The sequence below is a fragment of the Eurosta solidaginis genome, chromosome 5 (genome assembly GCF_040869045.1).
Source record: "Eurosta solidaginis isolate ZX-2024a chromosome 5, ASM4086904v1, whole genome shotgun sequence".
Taxonomy (NCBI): Eukaryota; Metazoa; Arthropoda; class Insecta; order Diptera; family Tephritidae; genus Eurosta; species Eurosta solidaginis.
Window position 1 is genome coordinate 240,863,735 of NC_090323.1, and position 18,493 is coordinate 240,882,227.

General features: G+C 39.8%; 1 protein-coding gene across 10 annotated transcripts in view; it reads left to right on the plus strand.

Annotated features, from left to right (window-relative positions):
- spz5 (spatzle 5) overlaps positions 1–16,780 on the plus strand; it is a 66,935-nt gene extending 50,155 nt beyond the window's left edge. For all 10 annotated transcript variants that reach the window (XM_067789103.1, XM_067789105.1, XM_067789100.1 and 7 more), the window contains 5 exons: positions 1,077–1,385; positions 1,459–1,710; positions 1,788–1,984; positions 2,041–2,107; positions 16,121–16,780. In XM_067789103.1, the coding sequence (XP_067645204.1) occupies positions 1,077–1,385; positions 1,459–1,710; positions 1,788–1,984; positions 2,041–2,107; positions 16,121–16,289 (994 nt within the window). In that variant the 3' untranslated portion in view covers positions 16,290–16,780. The remainder of the gene's footprint in view (positions 1–1,076; positions 1,386–1,458; positions 1,711–1,787; positions 1,985–2,040; positions 2,108–16,120) is intronic.
- The last annotated feature ends 1,713 nt before the right edge of the window (positions 16,781–18,493 follow it).

Genomic DNA, 18,493 nt, shown 5'->3' on the forward strand with positions numbered 1-18,493 from the left:
CAATTCCGCATGCTTTCTTCCCCTGATGAAATAAGATTAGCATGTAGTTTCTTATTTTGTATGAGATATGAAGAATAAATGTATGATAATCGCATTCAAAAATGATTCAGAAATCTCACCCAAAATGATTGAAATGTGTTCACGAATACGATCAGAAAATGACTGTGAAAAACATTCAAATATTACGCTAAAACAACTAAAGTCAAATTTTACAATGATATCAGATATGAAGAGAAAGTGTTTAGAATTATGAATCGTAAATGATTATTCAAGAATAATCACATTTATGGTACATTTTTCTCCCGACGATACGTTAATTTTCGAACAGAAAATGCTTTTAAATTTGAACGTTTTTAATCATCTTGGGGTATGATATTTGAATATTTTTTGATCAAAATTTTCAAAAAATGCTGGCTGGGCCCTGTCCGACCAAAAAATATTTTTTTTTTTTCAAAAAACTGTTATCGACAACGTTTTTAGCGAACATTTTGGGGTCGGACAAGGTATATGTACATATGAAAATTTTTTTTAGTAGGTCATGAAAAAACCTTAAAAATCAAAGTCGAAAAAAAGTCAAAAAAATGAAATTTCGCAGGCTCGAAAGTTATTTTTTTGGGTATGCGTAGTGAAACTTTTTTTCCTGAGCCCAAATCCTTTCGAAAACCGATTCTAAGAGCCTAGCGGAACTCCAAATCCCGAAATGATAGTCACGTAGATAGCCTGATTGCATGCTCAAGAGATCCTCGTGGCAGTAACTAGCGATAGCATGCAGATGGTTTTAAACCCAACTTAGTTCGACCACTCTCAACCGTCCTTAAGTTTTAATTGGGGCCTGGTTGTCCTTCAAATAAATTTTAAAATCTCTCCGTTAAAATAGGACATACTATATAGTAACAGTTCCATTCTGCATCAGTTCAACCACGGGACACGCACCCGTTCTTTAAGAATGTGGCTTAATTTTTTCTTTCATGTTATGACTTAGAACGTCGGTTTTTAAAACCCGGTTCGCAACATCACTATTACGTATACGAAGCTATAAAAACTTTAAGTGTTTTTACGATTATTTTTTTTTACAGTTATCTTATCAAACATCTCGTTCACAAATGGGGTTACGAGGCCAAAAACTTACTCATCGATGAGTCGTGGGACGAATTCTCAGCGCTAACATGGCACGAGACACCGGTGTTTTATGATCCAGCTTTCATCTTTCCACACCAGCGGCCATACAACGGTGGTTATGGTAATGGTAGTGATGAGTTTAATGGCTACAAATATGGTAATCCCGTTGGCAATGGCAATGGTGGCGGCAAGGCAAGATCGCGATCCAACAACAACAATGAAAACACGTTTATCATTACCAAATCACAAACTACAGAAACACCAACGTAAGTAGCTTAAAACCCTTTGAAGGTGCATTCCTTATTTCACACAGCTTGTAAGCAACTGTCCATGTTCCAGCTTTCTGTTTTACACCTCGAACGGCCAGCATCTGAACAATAAGCAAGTGGGTGGCTTTAACTTAGCTGGTAGCGGCGTTGAAGCTGGCAGCAGTCATAAAATTTCATCAAACAATCCTACATTTTGGCTAAAGCGCATTACACGCAATATCAATGGAATAGTGGGCGTGGAAGTGGGTGGTAATTTTAGCGCTGCGTTAACATCATTCGACACAGACACAGCATCGACAACGAGTGGTCGTGCGAAACGGAGGTAGGGCCGAAATATCATTAACCAATTTCTACAAAGATATTTTCTTATTTCTGTTTTCTTTATTTGTGTAATAACAGCATTTCATCATCTTCTCAAAGCCATTCAATATTATCGAAATTGTCACGAGACGTTTCACTCAATATGGATCTCTTGGATATCATTGGTGTTGGTAAGGGCGCCAAAACGCGTACCAAACGACAAAGTCCCGGTCGTGAAACACTGTGCAAGACCACTTCACAATTTATTGCACCACAAGCAGCGCTAAATAATAAAGGTGAATTTAGCATTTTACACTTTTTCTATAATTATAGTAATTTCTACGTTTTATAGGTAACTGGATGTTTGTGGTGAATGAACCGAGTACAGCGCGCCAGATGGTGAAAGCGGAGTTATGCGCGTAAGTTTGCTATAAAATTGTAACTGATGCTAGTTTTAAAAATACGAAACAGGGTGCACCTTAAAGAAATGTGGTTTGTGTATACACTTAAATGAGAAGAGTTTTTGCACAGAATCTCTAGGAGTGATTGCCAAATCAATCAGTTTTGTTCTCTTTTCATGGATTGGAGTGATCTCTTTTGTTTTAGCATGTCCTACAGGGGCCAATTTCAGCTGTTTATGCCTAAACGGGCATGGCTTCCTTGTCGCCTACGTGTACAGTCGGACAAGTCCTCTTTCTACGCGTGCAAAAATTCTTACCGACTTTATAATTTTTTTAAACTCAAGTGCGCTTGCTAGCCGGTAAGTTATATTTTTAACGCAAAGTTAGCCTCAACTAAGCAAGGTCTTAGAAAACTTCTAGTACTATTTGCCAAGAGGACGAAGTTCTTTTCAATTGCCTACTGAGTCGAAAATAGCATTTATTGGCAAAAATTACTTTTCGCTGGTTTTCAAAGCTAATGCCGTTTTTTATGTTAATTTGGGGTCCGAAACAATCGAAGTCTTTTACTACACACTCAGAAAACACTTGAATGAAATGGCACTTAAGAAAATTTTTCCTCTTCGCATAGCCAAAATTTCTTCAAAATGAGGAAAAATTCCTCAATTTGAAGAATTTTTCCTCATTTCAAAGAAATTTGGCCATGCGAATGAGGAAAAAATTTCCTAAGTGCCATTTCATTCCCATTTTTTTTCAATCGGGAGAAATTTCTTTCTGAGTGCATGTTTCGAAATTACGGCTGCAAACAGTGGCGTGATTGCCAATGCGCAAATAAGCCGACTCTTTAGTTGACTACAGCACGTTCTTCGGTTTGTCCTCATTCACCATCAAATCCATCTTTTCGGCTTCTTTATCCAGTTTGGAATAAGCAGAACTTACGTGGCGGGTATTCGGGCCGACGATTTCAATGTTGTAAGCGTACCTACCTCAGTAATTGCACGCTCATTTATAATATTGTTCCAGAGACGTTAAGTTCTGTAGCATCAAATTAAATTAGAGGGTCACCCTGTCTGAAACCTTGTTTAGTTTCGAACGGCTCTGAGGGGTCCTTCCCAATTCTGACTGAGCTGATGATGTTGTTCAACGCTATTTTGCACAGCCGTATAAGTTTTTCGGGGAAACTAAATTCAGACAAAGCTGCATATAGGCATTAGAGGTTTACGCCGATCACTTTATGTGTGTTCTTACTTTTCTTGATTTTTTTATTTAAAAAAATAATATTCAGGAAAGGTTTTCTTTGTATGTATTTAAGGAAATCAACGTTTTGGCCATTTCGGAAAGATCATGGGTTTTTGCCTCAAAATCCCGCATATCATTCAAAAAATTTCAGGAGTAGCTCCTTGCGGAGGGATTGTCTCTCGTTCACTTACTCCAGAAAGGCTTCGAACCTCACCCCGGTCTTTGGAATTGGTACCTGCGTCTGCTGAAAAGAAATAGAGATACATAAAATGGTCACACTTTTGTCTTTATATCTCGTGCAAAGCGTAGGTTTACCCTGGGGTCAACTCCTAATAATTTTCGCAAACACAATTTCCTTAAACCATTTGTGGCTCCTTGGCGGTCACGCACAAATGCGACTTAATATTTGCTATTAATGGCATATTAATACTCATTACTCTCGTGGCACAGGGCGCCTCCAGTTTTTTTCGGCTGTTGCTAAGAGCTACAATTCCCGATGTGCGAACAGTAGCGATCCCGGACACCAGTCGCTACCACGCCTCCTGCCATCACACCATATGCCAGCACAGAAGCTATAGGACTGCAACTTCGAACTCATACCTTCGTCGACGTCACTTTCCTAGAAGCTCTAGGTGTAGCTCTGAAGACTTTCTAACGGATGTTTTTGTCGCGCTATGCTGCCTAGCTACACCAGAGAAACACATTGAACAGTTAGAGAGTGACTATTCGGACAAAGATTCCGCCCTGGAAATCATAAGCAGTCTAAGTGGATGTCATTGCGTAATGGGTGCAAATCGTATAATACTCGGCGCATCTATATAATTAAAATTTTACAAGGACCCTGGATAAAATTTTTTAAATGTAGACCAAAGTTTGCGGATGTTTGTGTTCCCAACATTGATTTCAATAGTCTTCGTTATCATTAAATCCAAACGATATTTTAGAATGAAAGTCGACCGATTTTAAGTTGAAAGATGTTAACTGCTGTTTTCCGGTCTTATGATAAAAAAGCTCGTTATGGATGACTAGTGCAACTGTCCACTACGTTAGGGTAGTAGCACAAATGGTCATTAGTTCGACTGTCTTGGGAAAGCTCTTGCTTCACCAATTTGAGTGTTCCTGCGAAGGATAAAGTCTGACCTGGTAAATATATATGCCTACGTATTGACATTTGTAAAAGCAGCCGTAACGTGTCGGTGATATTTAAACTTGCTTGATAGGCTTTAATTAAGGAACTAGTTGGGGATAGGTCCACCAACTTTAGGAAATGTCAAACCGGGAGACTTGGGTGTTGAATGATGAAGTGCGAAAATCAAAATAAGCATTTCAGACGCTATTGTATAGTTTCGCAAATAAACAACAGATGTTCGAATGTAAGCCCAAGTGATTTTTCAAACACTTCGCATACGTACATATATCTTCAACTTAAGAATGAGTTAAGAATCAGTATTAAGGATGAAGGATTTTGCATCACTGATTTCGCTTATTCTTTCAGCCAATCGCAATATAAATTTTTTTTATAAAATCGGCACCTTTTTTTGGGTAACTTGTTTTCATTCATTGTTCATTTTTAATTTTTTGAGAAAAATTTGCAAAGTGAGCATATAAATTTATTATATAACTTTTCCTTTAGTGTTTTGTTTTAATAAATTAGTAAATTGGACGATTCAATGTCATTGTTAAGCTGACATCGAAAACGCCTGTTTTTATACTCAGCTGAGCAGAGCTCACAGAGTATATTAACTTTGTTCGCATAACGGTAATCTGTAACGGCATAAACTAATGGAGATAGGTATAGACTTCTATATATCAAAATTATCTGGGCGAAAAAAGAAATTCATTTAGCCATGTCCGTCCGTCCGTCCGTAAACACGATAACCTGAGTAAATTTTGATGTATCTTGATGAAATTTGGTACGTAGGTTCCTGGGCGCTCATCTCAGATTGCTTTTTAAAATGAACGAAATCGGACTACAACCACGCCCACTTTTTCCATATCGAAAATTTCGAAAAACCGGAAAAGTGCGATAATTCATTACCAAAGACGGATAAAGAGATGAAACCTTATGACGTAGAATAGAAAATTAGTAATTGGACAATGGGCGCGGCACCGAAATAAGGTAATTTGAAATAAGGTAATTTGAAAGTTTTGCAAGCCGTAATTTGTCAATCGTTGAAGATATTATGATGAAATTTGGCAAGAGCATTACTCCTATTCCTGTATGTGTGCTAAATAAAAATTTGCAAAATCGGATGACGAACACGCGCACTTAAAAAAAAAATTTTCTTTAAGTCAAATTATAACAAGAAAATACAGTATATAAGTGAATTATGTCAACATTCAACTCCAGATATGCTGCAACGAAATGCAAAAATAAAAGGAAATATCAAAATGGGAGTGGCTCCGCCCTTATTCATTTAATTTGTCTATAATACTTTTAATGCCATAAGTCGAACAAAAATTAACCAATCCTTTTGAAATTTGGTAAGGGCATAGACCCTATGACGTTAACTATTTTCTGTAAAAATGGGCGAAATCGGTTGAAGGCACGACCAGTTTTTATACACAGTCGTCCGTCTGTCCTTCCGCTCGTTAACACGATAACTTCAGCAAAAATCGATATATCTTTAATAAACTCAGTTTACGTACTTATCAGAACTTACTTTATCGTGGTATAAAAAATGGCCGAAATCCGACTATGACCACGTCCACTTTTTCGATATTGAAAATTACGAAAAATGAAAAAGAGAAACGCCATAATTCTATACCAAATATGAAAAAAGGGATGAAACACTGTAATTATATAACTTTAGAAAAAACTTTGTAAAATGGGTATGACACCTACCATATTAAGTAGAAGAAAATGAAAAAGTTCTGCAGGACGAAATCAAAAGCCCTTGGAATCTTGGCAGGAATACTGTTCGTGGTATGACATATATTACTAAATTAGCGGTACCCGAAAGATGATGTTCTGGGTCACCCTGATCCACATTTTGTTCGATATCTCGAAAACGCCTTCACATATACAACTAAGGGCTACTCCCTTTTAAAACCCTCATTAACACCTTTCATTTGATACCCATATCGTACAAACAATTTCTAGAGTCACTTCTGGTCCAACTTTATGGCGATATCCCGAAATGGCGTCCACTTATAGAACTATGGCGCACTCCCTTTAAAATACACTTTAATACTTTCCATTTCCTAGGCTCATTTTGCTAAATGGTAATTTTCCCTTATTTTTTCTCCAAAGCTCTCAGCTGTGTATGTAGTGCTCGGTTACAACCGAACTTAGCTTTCCTTACTTGTTTTAAATAACTTTTGAACAGTTAGAAAGACTTAAATTTCGCAATTAGTTTCTTATAATTAGCAGTGATGCGCATCCGTTGATACCACTTTCGACCATATCCGACCAATTTTCGACATGAACAATAAATGGCCTAAACAGTCTTAAATGAGTAGAAAATATAGTAACACGCCTAACGCCGCCGCCGGCGCCGCGCCGATATTTTTGACATTCGGCGGAGGCGTGCGAAAAACGACGAAAATCGGCGGTGGCGGCGTATATCTCTAATAGGCATCTCCTTTCCGTGCTGTAGAAGCGGTTTTTAAAATCGACAAAGAAGTGAGGTGATGTCAATTCCTTTTTCGCGGATTTTTTCCAAGATCTTGTGCATAGTGAAAATCTGGTAGATAGTGGATATGAGATACCAAGAATACTGATTCCGCGATAGTTGGCGTAGTTAGCAGGATCCCCCTTCTTGTGAGCTAGGCAAAGAATACTTAGATACAATTGTCGGGCATGCACCCATCCGAGCATATTTTGAAAAGGAGCTGATGAGTGCACCTTACCAACTCCTCGCCTGATTTCGCCATAATCGGGTGGGGGAGATACTAAATCCATCATCGTCGATTGCGGGATCGGGTTCATCATCCCTGTGCGCTTCTTCGCTGTCCCCATCAAGGAGAGCAGAGAGGTCCTTCCATTATCTAGGTACTCTCTGGACATCGGTTAAAGTCGCCGTTTTCGTTTCTATGCGAGTGTAATTCCTGGTGGGTGCTCAAGCTCCTTGCACTCAAACCTTTCCTCCTCTGCTTTTTTCTTCCTGTGAAGGCGTCTCGATTCCCATTTCTTTTCGCGGTAGCGTTCACACGCTTCGTTCCGCGTTTGCTTTAAACTTAGACAGCGTCACCGGCAGTGGCGGATTTAGGGGGGCCTATGGGGGCTAAAGCCCACCCCCCCCTCTGTTCGAACTAAGTCATTACGTGCAAGGTTGAGGTATCATACGTGCGAGTTACGTGCATTTTGCATGTAACGGCACACTGAGGACACACGGTATGGTTTTAAATTTTTTATACCATAAATTGTCTACTGTGAATATTTTTACCGAATGCATCTCGCATTTTTTACAGAAATTTAATTAAACTCACTTTCTTATGGTTAGGAAGCTCTGTAAGTTGAAATAAATGGCATAGAGTGATGACACTTGATAATCGATTAATGTTTTATTATCAGCTGATTACCAAGCTGCCACATCATCATAACGAAAAAAATAAAATAAAATGTCGATGTCATTTAATACACAAATTACAAATTTCACAATCCGAGTTGCCCAAATAGATTTGGAGCCAAAAAAGGGCAAACATTTTAAAGGGGGCCAAAAAAAGGGCTAGAGGCTAAACACGAATTACAGAGCTACAATTTACTACCCTTTCCTGGACTACATGATTTCTTCATTGACGTCAAGGTTCAAAGGTGAATTTTTGAAAATACTGCCTCTGGAGGGACTGATTCCAGCATACACTGCAGGAGTAATGATTGAAGAAATTGTACTTGCTGCTAAAGTTTATAAAAAGATCTCACCAGTCACAATGAGGCAGTGCTGAAAAATGAGTTTTTATTGTGGCATAACCATTGCAAAAGTGATCCATTCAAGAATGCTCAAACAGCTACTGATGCCCTGAAAATCATTAAATCAGTACACTTTTCTTAATTTTTTCCAAACGTGACGACACTGTTGCAAATATTTGCGACTATCCCTGTGACATCAGCGACCGCAGAGCGTTCTTTTTCTGTTCTAAAGCGCTTGAAGACTTGTTTGAGAGTCAACATGTCTGAAAATCGATTGACTGGTCTGGAACTAGGGAACGTCCACAAATAAATATAAACGGACATTGAAGAAATAACCGATCTTTTCTGTAAATCGAAGTCCCGACGACTCGAATTTTTGGATTGGTCGATAAAAGATTGAACCAGCAATAAGTGGGTTTGAAAGAAAGTTTTTTTGACTATTTTTATATGGTTGCTATATCATTATCTCGAGTGTGCTGAATAAAAGCAGAACTTCATTTCAGAAAATATTGCTTGTACTTTATTAGTAAGTTATTTAATTTTTTTAATTTTGAAAATCCTCGTTTTGTCATGTCATTTTATATTCTGAATACATTTATTTAACACATCATGGAAAACAAAAACAAAATTTGGAAGTGAAAAAATGTCAAGCCCCCCAGTACCGAATCCTAGATCCGCCACTGGTCACAGGTAACCAACTTTTTCCCACTGCTTTTGCATTCCGTCGGGTTGACGTGTACTCTCAGAAAGCAGATTTGAGAGATGAGTTGCGATATCATTGACAGCCTGCTTTCCTTGCTTTTTTGGGAATGCAGCAGTCGTATGTGCATTCTAAGCGTTCATAGAAAGCGTCTTTCATTCTCGATTTTGTATACTACCGCTAACGTCAGCACTTATCGACAAGATCTCTCTTCCACCACGAATCGAATGACGAAATTGCGCTTATTTATATTGCCACTCCAGTAAATGTCATAATTTTCAATTTCATTTCTTCGTTGCTTCGTCCATCGCATTTCTTTGATGGCGATTATGTCGGCTCTTGCTTTCTCTGGGAGATCTGCACCAGAGAACGAATATTTTAGGTGCATGCCTCATATCATAGTCTTTTCAACTGTGCAGGGGTCGTCATCAGCAAAGGGTGATCTTTTTATTCGTGTGTTTTCACTGGAGTGTGGTTTTATGTGACGGGTCCCAGGCACAACCCGCTCAACGGAATGAAAGTATTACATGCACGTTTATATAACGAGCCGCTTGATCGAAGATATACCGCTTAGAATTGCTGCCGTTGAAATTCCTCAGTTAGTCCTTAAACCGATTATGTCAGAGTGACCTGTTTGAACCGTATGTAAAATAATCGCTTTGGCCATTCCCTGGTGAATGGCGGTCAGAAGCTTTCCCTACTTACGTGCACTTCTAGACATGGCTCCCCCTCCCTTCCTCCGTAAACTTCAACAGGCGGCTCTATCCTCTCTGTTCTTAACTCGAGCTTTTTTAGGAGTCCCAGCCAGAGTTAGATGCTTCGCAAGAGAACGTTTTTTGACGCCTAAATTAGTTTTTCTCTTTTCTCTTAGCTCATCAATTTTAAGAGGGTTTTGACTTCAAAGGAACCTGCTTTTCTTATCTAGGTTTTACTACATTTCCTATAGAGGTCGAAAACCACCGAATCATGTTTGTTCTTGATATATAAATATGCAATATATTGACCACGTTGCAGTGCTTGTTACTTTCAAAAATACACACATTTTTTGGAATTTTTTTCAGGGGGTTTTGTTAGTTTTCCTATACAGGGTGACTGCATACAAAAAAAAAAAAAAAAAAGTAAGGACGGGACTGTTTTCGGCTGTGCCGAAGACTTCATACCTTTCATGAATGGGACTGTACAATAATCTTATCCCGTTCGTAATCTACAAATAATCGGATATATAAGATAAGTAATATATAATGAACAGATGTACATACCTAAATGATTTTTAAGTTAAATATAAAATACAAAATGGTAAAAAAACCCCTTATCTGAACGATCGGTTGTATGGGATATGTATTATATACAGCTCCGATCGAAATGATTTTTCATGAAATCTTTTATAATATATTAGAATAAATACCACCAAATTTAACGTTTTTATATTGGAAATTAAGGGAGAAATGGCCAAAAATCTTTCTATTTGAACGATCGGTTGTATGGGATATATATTATATATAGCTCCGATCGAAGTGTTTTTTTCAAAAAATCTTCTATGATATATTAGAATATATATATCACCGAGTTTCACGTGTATACTTTCCAAATTGCGGCAGGAATGACCAAAATCGTCTTATCTGAACGATGGTTGTATGGGAGATATATGTTATAGTGGTCCGATCCTACCGGATCCGACAAATGTCTATTATAATACAAAAATACATCCTTGTGCCAAATTTCATTGAGATATCTCACAATTTGAGAGACTAGTTTGCGTTCAAACAGACAGATGGACGGACGGACAGGCGGACATGGCTATATCAACTCAGTTCGTCGCCCTGATCAATTCGATATACTTAATGGTGAGCCTATCTTCTATATTTCTCAACTTTACAAACATAGGACCAAAGTTAATATTCCATTTCATGTTCATGAAAGGTATAAAAAACTGCGTTCTTTAAACCTCACATAGTTATTTACATACATACTTGTGACTCTTTATTTAACTTTGTAAATTATAATTGGTACTGTTTGCATTTTTTGGCAACAAAGAACACCCCTTCAATTTGTTCCGCACCAGTTGGCACACTTATTGACATATAAATAATATATCCTTTATAACAAACAAACCTTTTGACGAACAATCAATCAGGGGAAGAAATTAGCTGCATTCAAACTCTGTTACGTATTTATTTTACCCTACACACAAGAATGGTTGGTTAGTCTCAATAATGGAATGCATAAGCAATTGTATTATTTGCAGATTTTGAATGCACTTAAGTTCGTACAGCGCCCGAATAGTTTCCCTTATTTTCACAAATGTTACGAAGGAATATTTCATTATTGTACCCATACGAGTACAACACAAAAACTTATAATTGCGGTTAAATACATTTTAACACCTCAAAAAAAGAAAGAAAAAAGTATTTATGGAAAATGAAATTATAAAAAAAAATGCTTAAAAATAACTGGGAAAAAATGAGGTCAACACAAAAGAGAGGCAAATGCGCGTGCGCGATAAATCTCCTGGCGGTTCTAACTGTGGAAGGTCCTGCCAGTCCTTGTTTGTGCGCACATTTGTATGTACCAGTAAGTGTGCGTGCGTATATGATTGCATGGATTTTGGTGTTTTGTATGCAAGTGCATTTTTGTTTTAGTGTTTGTGTGTTGTGTTGGTCGTTCTTTCCCTAACTGTAAAAACTGACTTTGAACCAAAAGGGCGTATATAACAAGATTATTTGCTAGGGGACAAATAAAAGCGATAGCCACGCGAACACACAAACAATAAGGGGAACCAAGGAATACAAGCAAAAGGGGGAAATACCTATGTCAGTAAGGAAAGGACACACGTGTTTGCACTGGTACAAGTCAATGCATGCAAAAAATCGTAATGTTGAGCAATTTCTCTCCATTGGGTAGCATTGTGAATAGTTCTTACTTTAGATACCCGTGCTTATAATTTGTAATTAAAAAAAAAAAGAAACACTTGTCACAGTGCATTCAACAAACGCCAAAATTCTTGTGCAGGTGTGTACTTAAGTTACGTGCGATTCTGAGTATCGGTGCTGTCGAATAAGCTTGCAATAGGGAGTAGGTATCAATACCTATACTAGGAGTATTTTTTACTTAACTGTACTTAGTACAAGTTTGTGTTATAACTTTAATCGAATAATCGTACGTTATCATGATATAAAGGAATATGTGAGAACGAAAATCGACACCGATGATGGCACAACGCCGAACCCGGTTTATCTCGAAACCAAATTTGACAAGGGATGAAGGAAAATCGTTCCAATACACATCGAATAAAGACATCTATTGGTTCGATATAATCATCAGCGGCGAACGAAACATTTTTTGGAATTTGGGATTTTTGGAATCGAGTTTCGGTTACTAGGTTTACTCATATTTTAAGACTACTAAGACACAGAACCACAAGTTTTTGGAAACATCAGCGTTTGTTCCTTGATTCCGTGCATCACTACATGAGCTTTCATGCATAAATACCGCCATTTGTACATAAATGCCCATTAACACAAACAAACATACCTACATATTGGGCCCGACTTTTTTAACTGTAAAGTAAACCAGGAAAATCCAAATTCGAATAAAACTAAACATCATATACCTATCTATGAAGTTATTATAACATGCAGAATATTGCAAAAATATACCAAGCAAATATTTACTCGGAGCTGGAATTCCTTTAAATGCGAGTTAATTTGATTGACCCTCAATGGTCAATCAAATTAACTCGCGGAAGATATATGTAGCTTAAATTGTGTTCCATTTTCTTGTCAGGGGCTATCAATTGATTCTGTTTAAAACCTAGCGGTTGCTTGGGACGAGGAAACAACATGGATATGCGCCTAAGCTTCGAAGGAGATTTTGGGGTCACAAAAGAGTCGAAGGGCTGGCACAAAAGTGCGGAAATGGCAGAGCTTTCTATACTCGTACCTACCGATGGATGCAAATTAACGTAAGGGATCGGGTCTGCTGTTTACTGTGTGTATTCAGAAATAAGTAGATCCCACAGGCTACCATATCACTATAGTGTCTTGCAGGCAAAAATCGTAGCCCGAGGCTGATGCTGTTCATACTTACTGGACACTAGGGAGTGATGTCTGGAGGAGAAAACTACAGTTTGCAGAGTTGCTAGATACTGAGGCAGCTTGGTCCTAGAAACCATCTAGTATTTACAAAAGGGGCGGAGTTGTTGTATAACATAAGCCCTAGTACTGAATTACTGTTTGGTAATCAAAGAAATTCCGGGAACTCTGTGGACACATTCAGTCTATGCGTGGTTGATGTTGACCGACTAGCTCAACCTAACCTAAACTTGGGGCACAAGGGGGATACAGTTTTTCCCCACCCCATCCATTCACGCAGGTTACTAAGATAATACCGGCACAAGGAATACCAATATACAGAGTACCGAATGCATAATTAACTATCTACTATGCTCATATCTGCGTAAAGCTCTGAACTAGTGCAGTACAATTGCATTGGGAGGGGGTATTGTTCTATTTTTTTTTCTCCTCTCAAAGCTCTCAACTCATATTTTGTACAATGTAATGTCTAACGAAACGACAACTGTCTCTTTGCAGACCTTTTGAACAGGTTCTAGGCTGGTTCAGTTGTTGTTATTGTTGTTTTGTAGCGATGAGGACACTCCCCGAAGGCCTTGTGCTATCGATATTGATGGTCGTTTGCCGGATACAGATCCAGTATGTTCCGGTAACACGCACCATCATATCACCAGCCCGACCATCTCGGGAACGAATTAGTAGGATAACGTGGGCATAACGCTCTCTCATCCCCTACATCCATAAAGAATTTGTGGCCTCCATAGCCTCGGCTGTTAAAGTAACAGGATTCGTCACGAGTACGTGAGATTGAAAATTGGGTTGAATAAGCTATATTTTGCTCTGGAAACAACTTGAAAGGGTTGCTGCTGATTCAGTCGTAGGTGGTTCTGAAATAGCCGCTGCCCTTTATTAAGTAATTTAAATACACATAGCTCAGACTTCAGCTTTGATGGTACAAGTGTGGCTACCAACTGTCCAGCTCTGCATCCCATTAGCACCAGCTCGAAGGTAGTCTTCAAAACTATAGTGGGAAAATGTAGCTTTGCATGATGAGAGAATCATATTCGCAGCAGGGCTCATAAAGCTTATCTTTAAACTGGCCTCGATAAACGCCGTCGGTATCATAGCGGGGACCATTTGTCTGTCAGAGTAGTTTTGTGCCGAATTCTCCAAGTATTATTTATCATCTTATGTCGCCATCTTTCATGATTCAATACTCTAAATCAGACCAGGTAACATTTGATACTTGAGGAGTTTGATTTATAACCGTCGAGGGGGAACGATGTTGGTCGTGCCAATCATGTTTTTAATTACTTTTGATAACAGCTACCCTGTAGCGAGGTCAGTAACTAGTGATACAAATATCTTGGTCAGAACAAGACCTAAAGTAACAAATATGAGCTAGTTCGATTGTTGCTCGACTAACACTCGTTCGGATAAATATGTAAAAAGGGTTATGCGGCGGCAGGCAACTTCCACCGCCGACGACATCGTCATTTTAAACTCGCCAGCTGAAAGCATTTTAACTTAGCTTTATAATAACATCACCACGCCCTCCCCCCCCCCCCCTCCCTCCCCCTGTTTACCGGTACTCACTTAAACCTGAACCCCCTGTACGTATTTCTCTATAGCATAGCCAACAACCACTATGGTAAATAACCACACGCTACCAACTACTGATATCAAACCAATGGTGTGTTCCGGCAACACAAGAAAATCACACTAATGGTGTATTGGTTTCTCAACCAGTTTGCGGCACAACCCCTATAAAAAGCGAATTTGCATTTTTGCAATTCAGTCCTCACAGGTGAGCCAGCGGGAGTGGTTGTCTTTTTAAAAACAAAATAACCACTCCGGCTAGCTAGCTGAGTGGAAGTGGCGCTGTCATGGCACGGGTCACCCTCCACCAGGGCTGGACGACGCGAGTGGTGTCTTCAGACTACTCTTCCCTCCGTCACGCACCTTGGTGCTTGAGCGGCCCGCTGCCTCAATGACCAAATACCCCCTTCCCCCTCAGTTCGGGCTGCGTAGCAGGGGCGCCGTCATGGCGCGGGTCACCCTCCACCAGGGCTGGACGACGCGAGTGCTGTCTTCGGACTACTTTTCCCTCCGTCGCCCACCTTGGTGCTTGAGCGGCCCGCGGCCTCAATGACACAAAGCTCCCCCCCTCAGCTCTGGTTTAATAGGCTGGCCGGAGCGGTGTGACCACTCCCACTAGTTAGCTAGGGAGAAGGGGGTGCGGCCGTGGCGCGAGTCACCCTTTGCTGCACCAGGACGACGAGAGTTGTGTCTTCGGGCTACTTTTCCCTCCGTCGCCCTGGTGTGGTAAGGAATGACCCGCTGCCCGAACGACCGCAAGACTCCTCTTCATAGCTCTGGTTTCAGCCATGAGCCGATGCATGCGCACAGGGGCTACCGCTGTGCCGTTAAAGTGCGCTTCCCCTCCGCCCACGGGTCGACCCACGGTGCCCCGGCTCGTACAATTCCTGCTACACCAGCGACTGGCAGCTTGCCATTCTACCGCCGTTAAGCCGCTGCTTCCGTACCGCCATACCAATCCATCCGTTACCCGACCGTTCAACCGCCCTACAGAACCTCCTCTACTCCAACGACTGTTATCCGCCGCTCCGCCCCCTCGCCATCTTGCGACGGAAAGCAGCTGTGCGTCTAATATCTCCAGCCATGTGTGCGTGTGTTCGTAATACATAAATATTGTGTATTTATTCAGTAGGGGTTTGTGGGACCTTTACTCGACTCTGGATTGACTGAGCGTTACCCCAGCCTTAGACAAACTCACCTCATAGCATGTTTCAAGAATGTTTAGAGACATCGAACTAGTAATGGTTCCGAGTTCACTAGAAGTGCACCAGATCAGAACTATACATTTTCTCTAGGGGATAGCTATTAAAATCTTTAGCAGGATGTACTCTATGACGGAGTTATTGGTGTTAGTGCATGTTTCTCTTTCTCTTCTCTTTTCATTCTCACCTTATTTGCATTGCAGTGTTAATATTTACTTATATACATACATACTTATATACACAGGTACACCTGTTGTTATTATTATTGTAGAAATTTTTTTCTTAGTCTAATTGTAATTTATACATTTATTGCTCTTTGTTTCTTGTACGCTTTTGGCCTTGTTTTCAATTTCGCATTTTTTCTTTTTACAGCTCAAACACCTGCTCAAGCATTTGCCAATTGCCCAATGGTTATAACTCCAGATGCGAACAAAAATATGTACAGAAACGACTGATTGCATTACAAGCCAATGGTCAAAATCTCTACACAGACTCCTTTTGGTTTCCGAGCTGTTGCGTTTGTACGATAGCGGCAAATTAAGAGATGAAGCGACTCATCTACATATAAGCTATGTTTGTCAGGTGCTGATGGGTACTACTGAGGACGCGGTGTGATGAGAAGCCATGAACAAAAATGCACTTACATACATATATAATTAGTGAATTTGTATGTGTTTGTTGAATTCATTATTTTTTAATTAATTTATAGAGACTTGAATAGTTTATAAGAAACGTGAGAATATAACGTAGGATCCTAAGAAGGATGGCATGTTTCACTAATCGATTTGTATAGGAGCTCATTTCATATTCAAGCCTAATTAACGAATTTGAATATTTAACATGGCTCATAATATTTCGTGCTATTCTTCTTTGGGACCGATATTGTTTAAACTCCAAATCATGAAACATTAATCAAAATATTTCCGATGATCAGAACATTTTAAAGAATTTTATAATAAAAGAAAATCGTTTATAATATGTAATTTAAAGCCGATTTAGAATAAAACTTTGTATTATTACCATTTATCGAAATAAAAGTTTATATCAAATTGAAGAAAAGCGTTTTTTTCTCAAATCAAACATGCATGCAGGGGCCACAAAGTTAGGAGAGGTGGTAGCACATGGACAACATGAAGGTCTCTTGTGATACCATATACAATAACATAACGGTGACGTAGCTAAATCTACTTAGAGAAGTTAAAGTTCCGAATGATACCGAATGATACAAGCATAAAGTGATTCGATGATTCCATCTCATCATCCTCCATACAGCTTCAGCAGGATGGTGTTTCCCATATATTGATATGTATCGCATGGATTCCAATGGGGCAGTGCCCTGCCAAAACCCCAATGACCATTGATAGGTGAGCCTTAGTGAACCCAATTATTTCGGCAGACCTCCCGCCATCCACTTCGAGGCCCATCTATGGAGGAGCAAACCACAGGTGGACAGCGGAGTCCCGAAATCCCTACAGCGATCTTCATCCGGTTCAGATGTACCGATGCGGGCTAAGAGATCAACTTGAGAGTTGCCCGGGATATCACTGTGGTCCGGGACCCAGATAATATTATTTAAAAAATAGTTCGATGCAATCGCAAGCGACGCCAGGTATCCCCAGACCACCCTCGATCGCGCTGTAGTTAAACTCAAGGCCTTGATAGCCGCTTGACCATCACAGAAGATGTTAAATTCCCTAACCGTAGTAACACTGGATAGCATTTCATCCACCGCATCCTTAATCGCAGCAACTTCCGCTTGGAAGACGCTGGAGTGATCAGCCAACCTAAACTTGCGGCTTACATTTGGTTCTTGAAAAACGACCTCCCACCAACCTTTCCGTCCAAGTTAGACTCATCCGTGAACAAGTTAACCTGTCCTCTGCCCCAGATGAGTCCTTTTTCCCACTCCTATCTCGGGGGAATGACTGGGGTGAAGGTTGTATAGGCAGCAGTTATCGGTATGCAATAGGCCATCCTGTCAGGCTTAAAGTTGAACCTGGTAAGAAGGCCCATAGGCAAAGGATTACCCGTCACACTTCCGCGGAGTTAAGTCAATGTACCGACTATGCGTGCTATGAGTATATCATACGTCTAGAATCGTCTCAGACGAGTCAGCGGTATTAATATCAGGAAGGTACACAATCCAACCGACATATTGGCAAAATAACATATGCGACCATTGTGGAAGCGAAACAAAAGAGCATATGTACTACATCTTATTGCATGACGCGAGGTCCTATAACTTTAGATGAAGACTGCGTAGAATATTTGGCGAAGATTACAAACACAAGACAATCAAGAGTCATATGCTCCAAAGTATTGAAAAATGGAGGGAAGCAATGTCACCGAAAAAACACAATGAGATAGTTAAGATGCCAGGAAGGGCTGCGCCGCAGAAGTAGCGATTAAACAACAAATAAAAAAGTAAAATCATGAGCACGAATTGGAGAAAAGGCGTCTCTAAGCGTCCAAATAACAATATCGGTGCAATCGGCTTCCAGCTACAAAGATTATGCAGGTTGAGGCACGGATTGCAGATAAGGCCTCTTTGACCGTCCAAATTATACACATCTGAAGGTACTTTGACTAGATAAGTGTCACCAGTCCAAGCGAAAACAAAAAGCACGGGTTGGAGACATATCCTCTCCAACAGTTCAAAGCGACTTGAGGATTTCTTATGGATCTGGTTCTTAGGTACAATTGCGGCTGCAAGCCCATGTACATGTAGGTCATTATCGAAAGTTA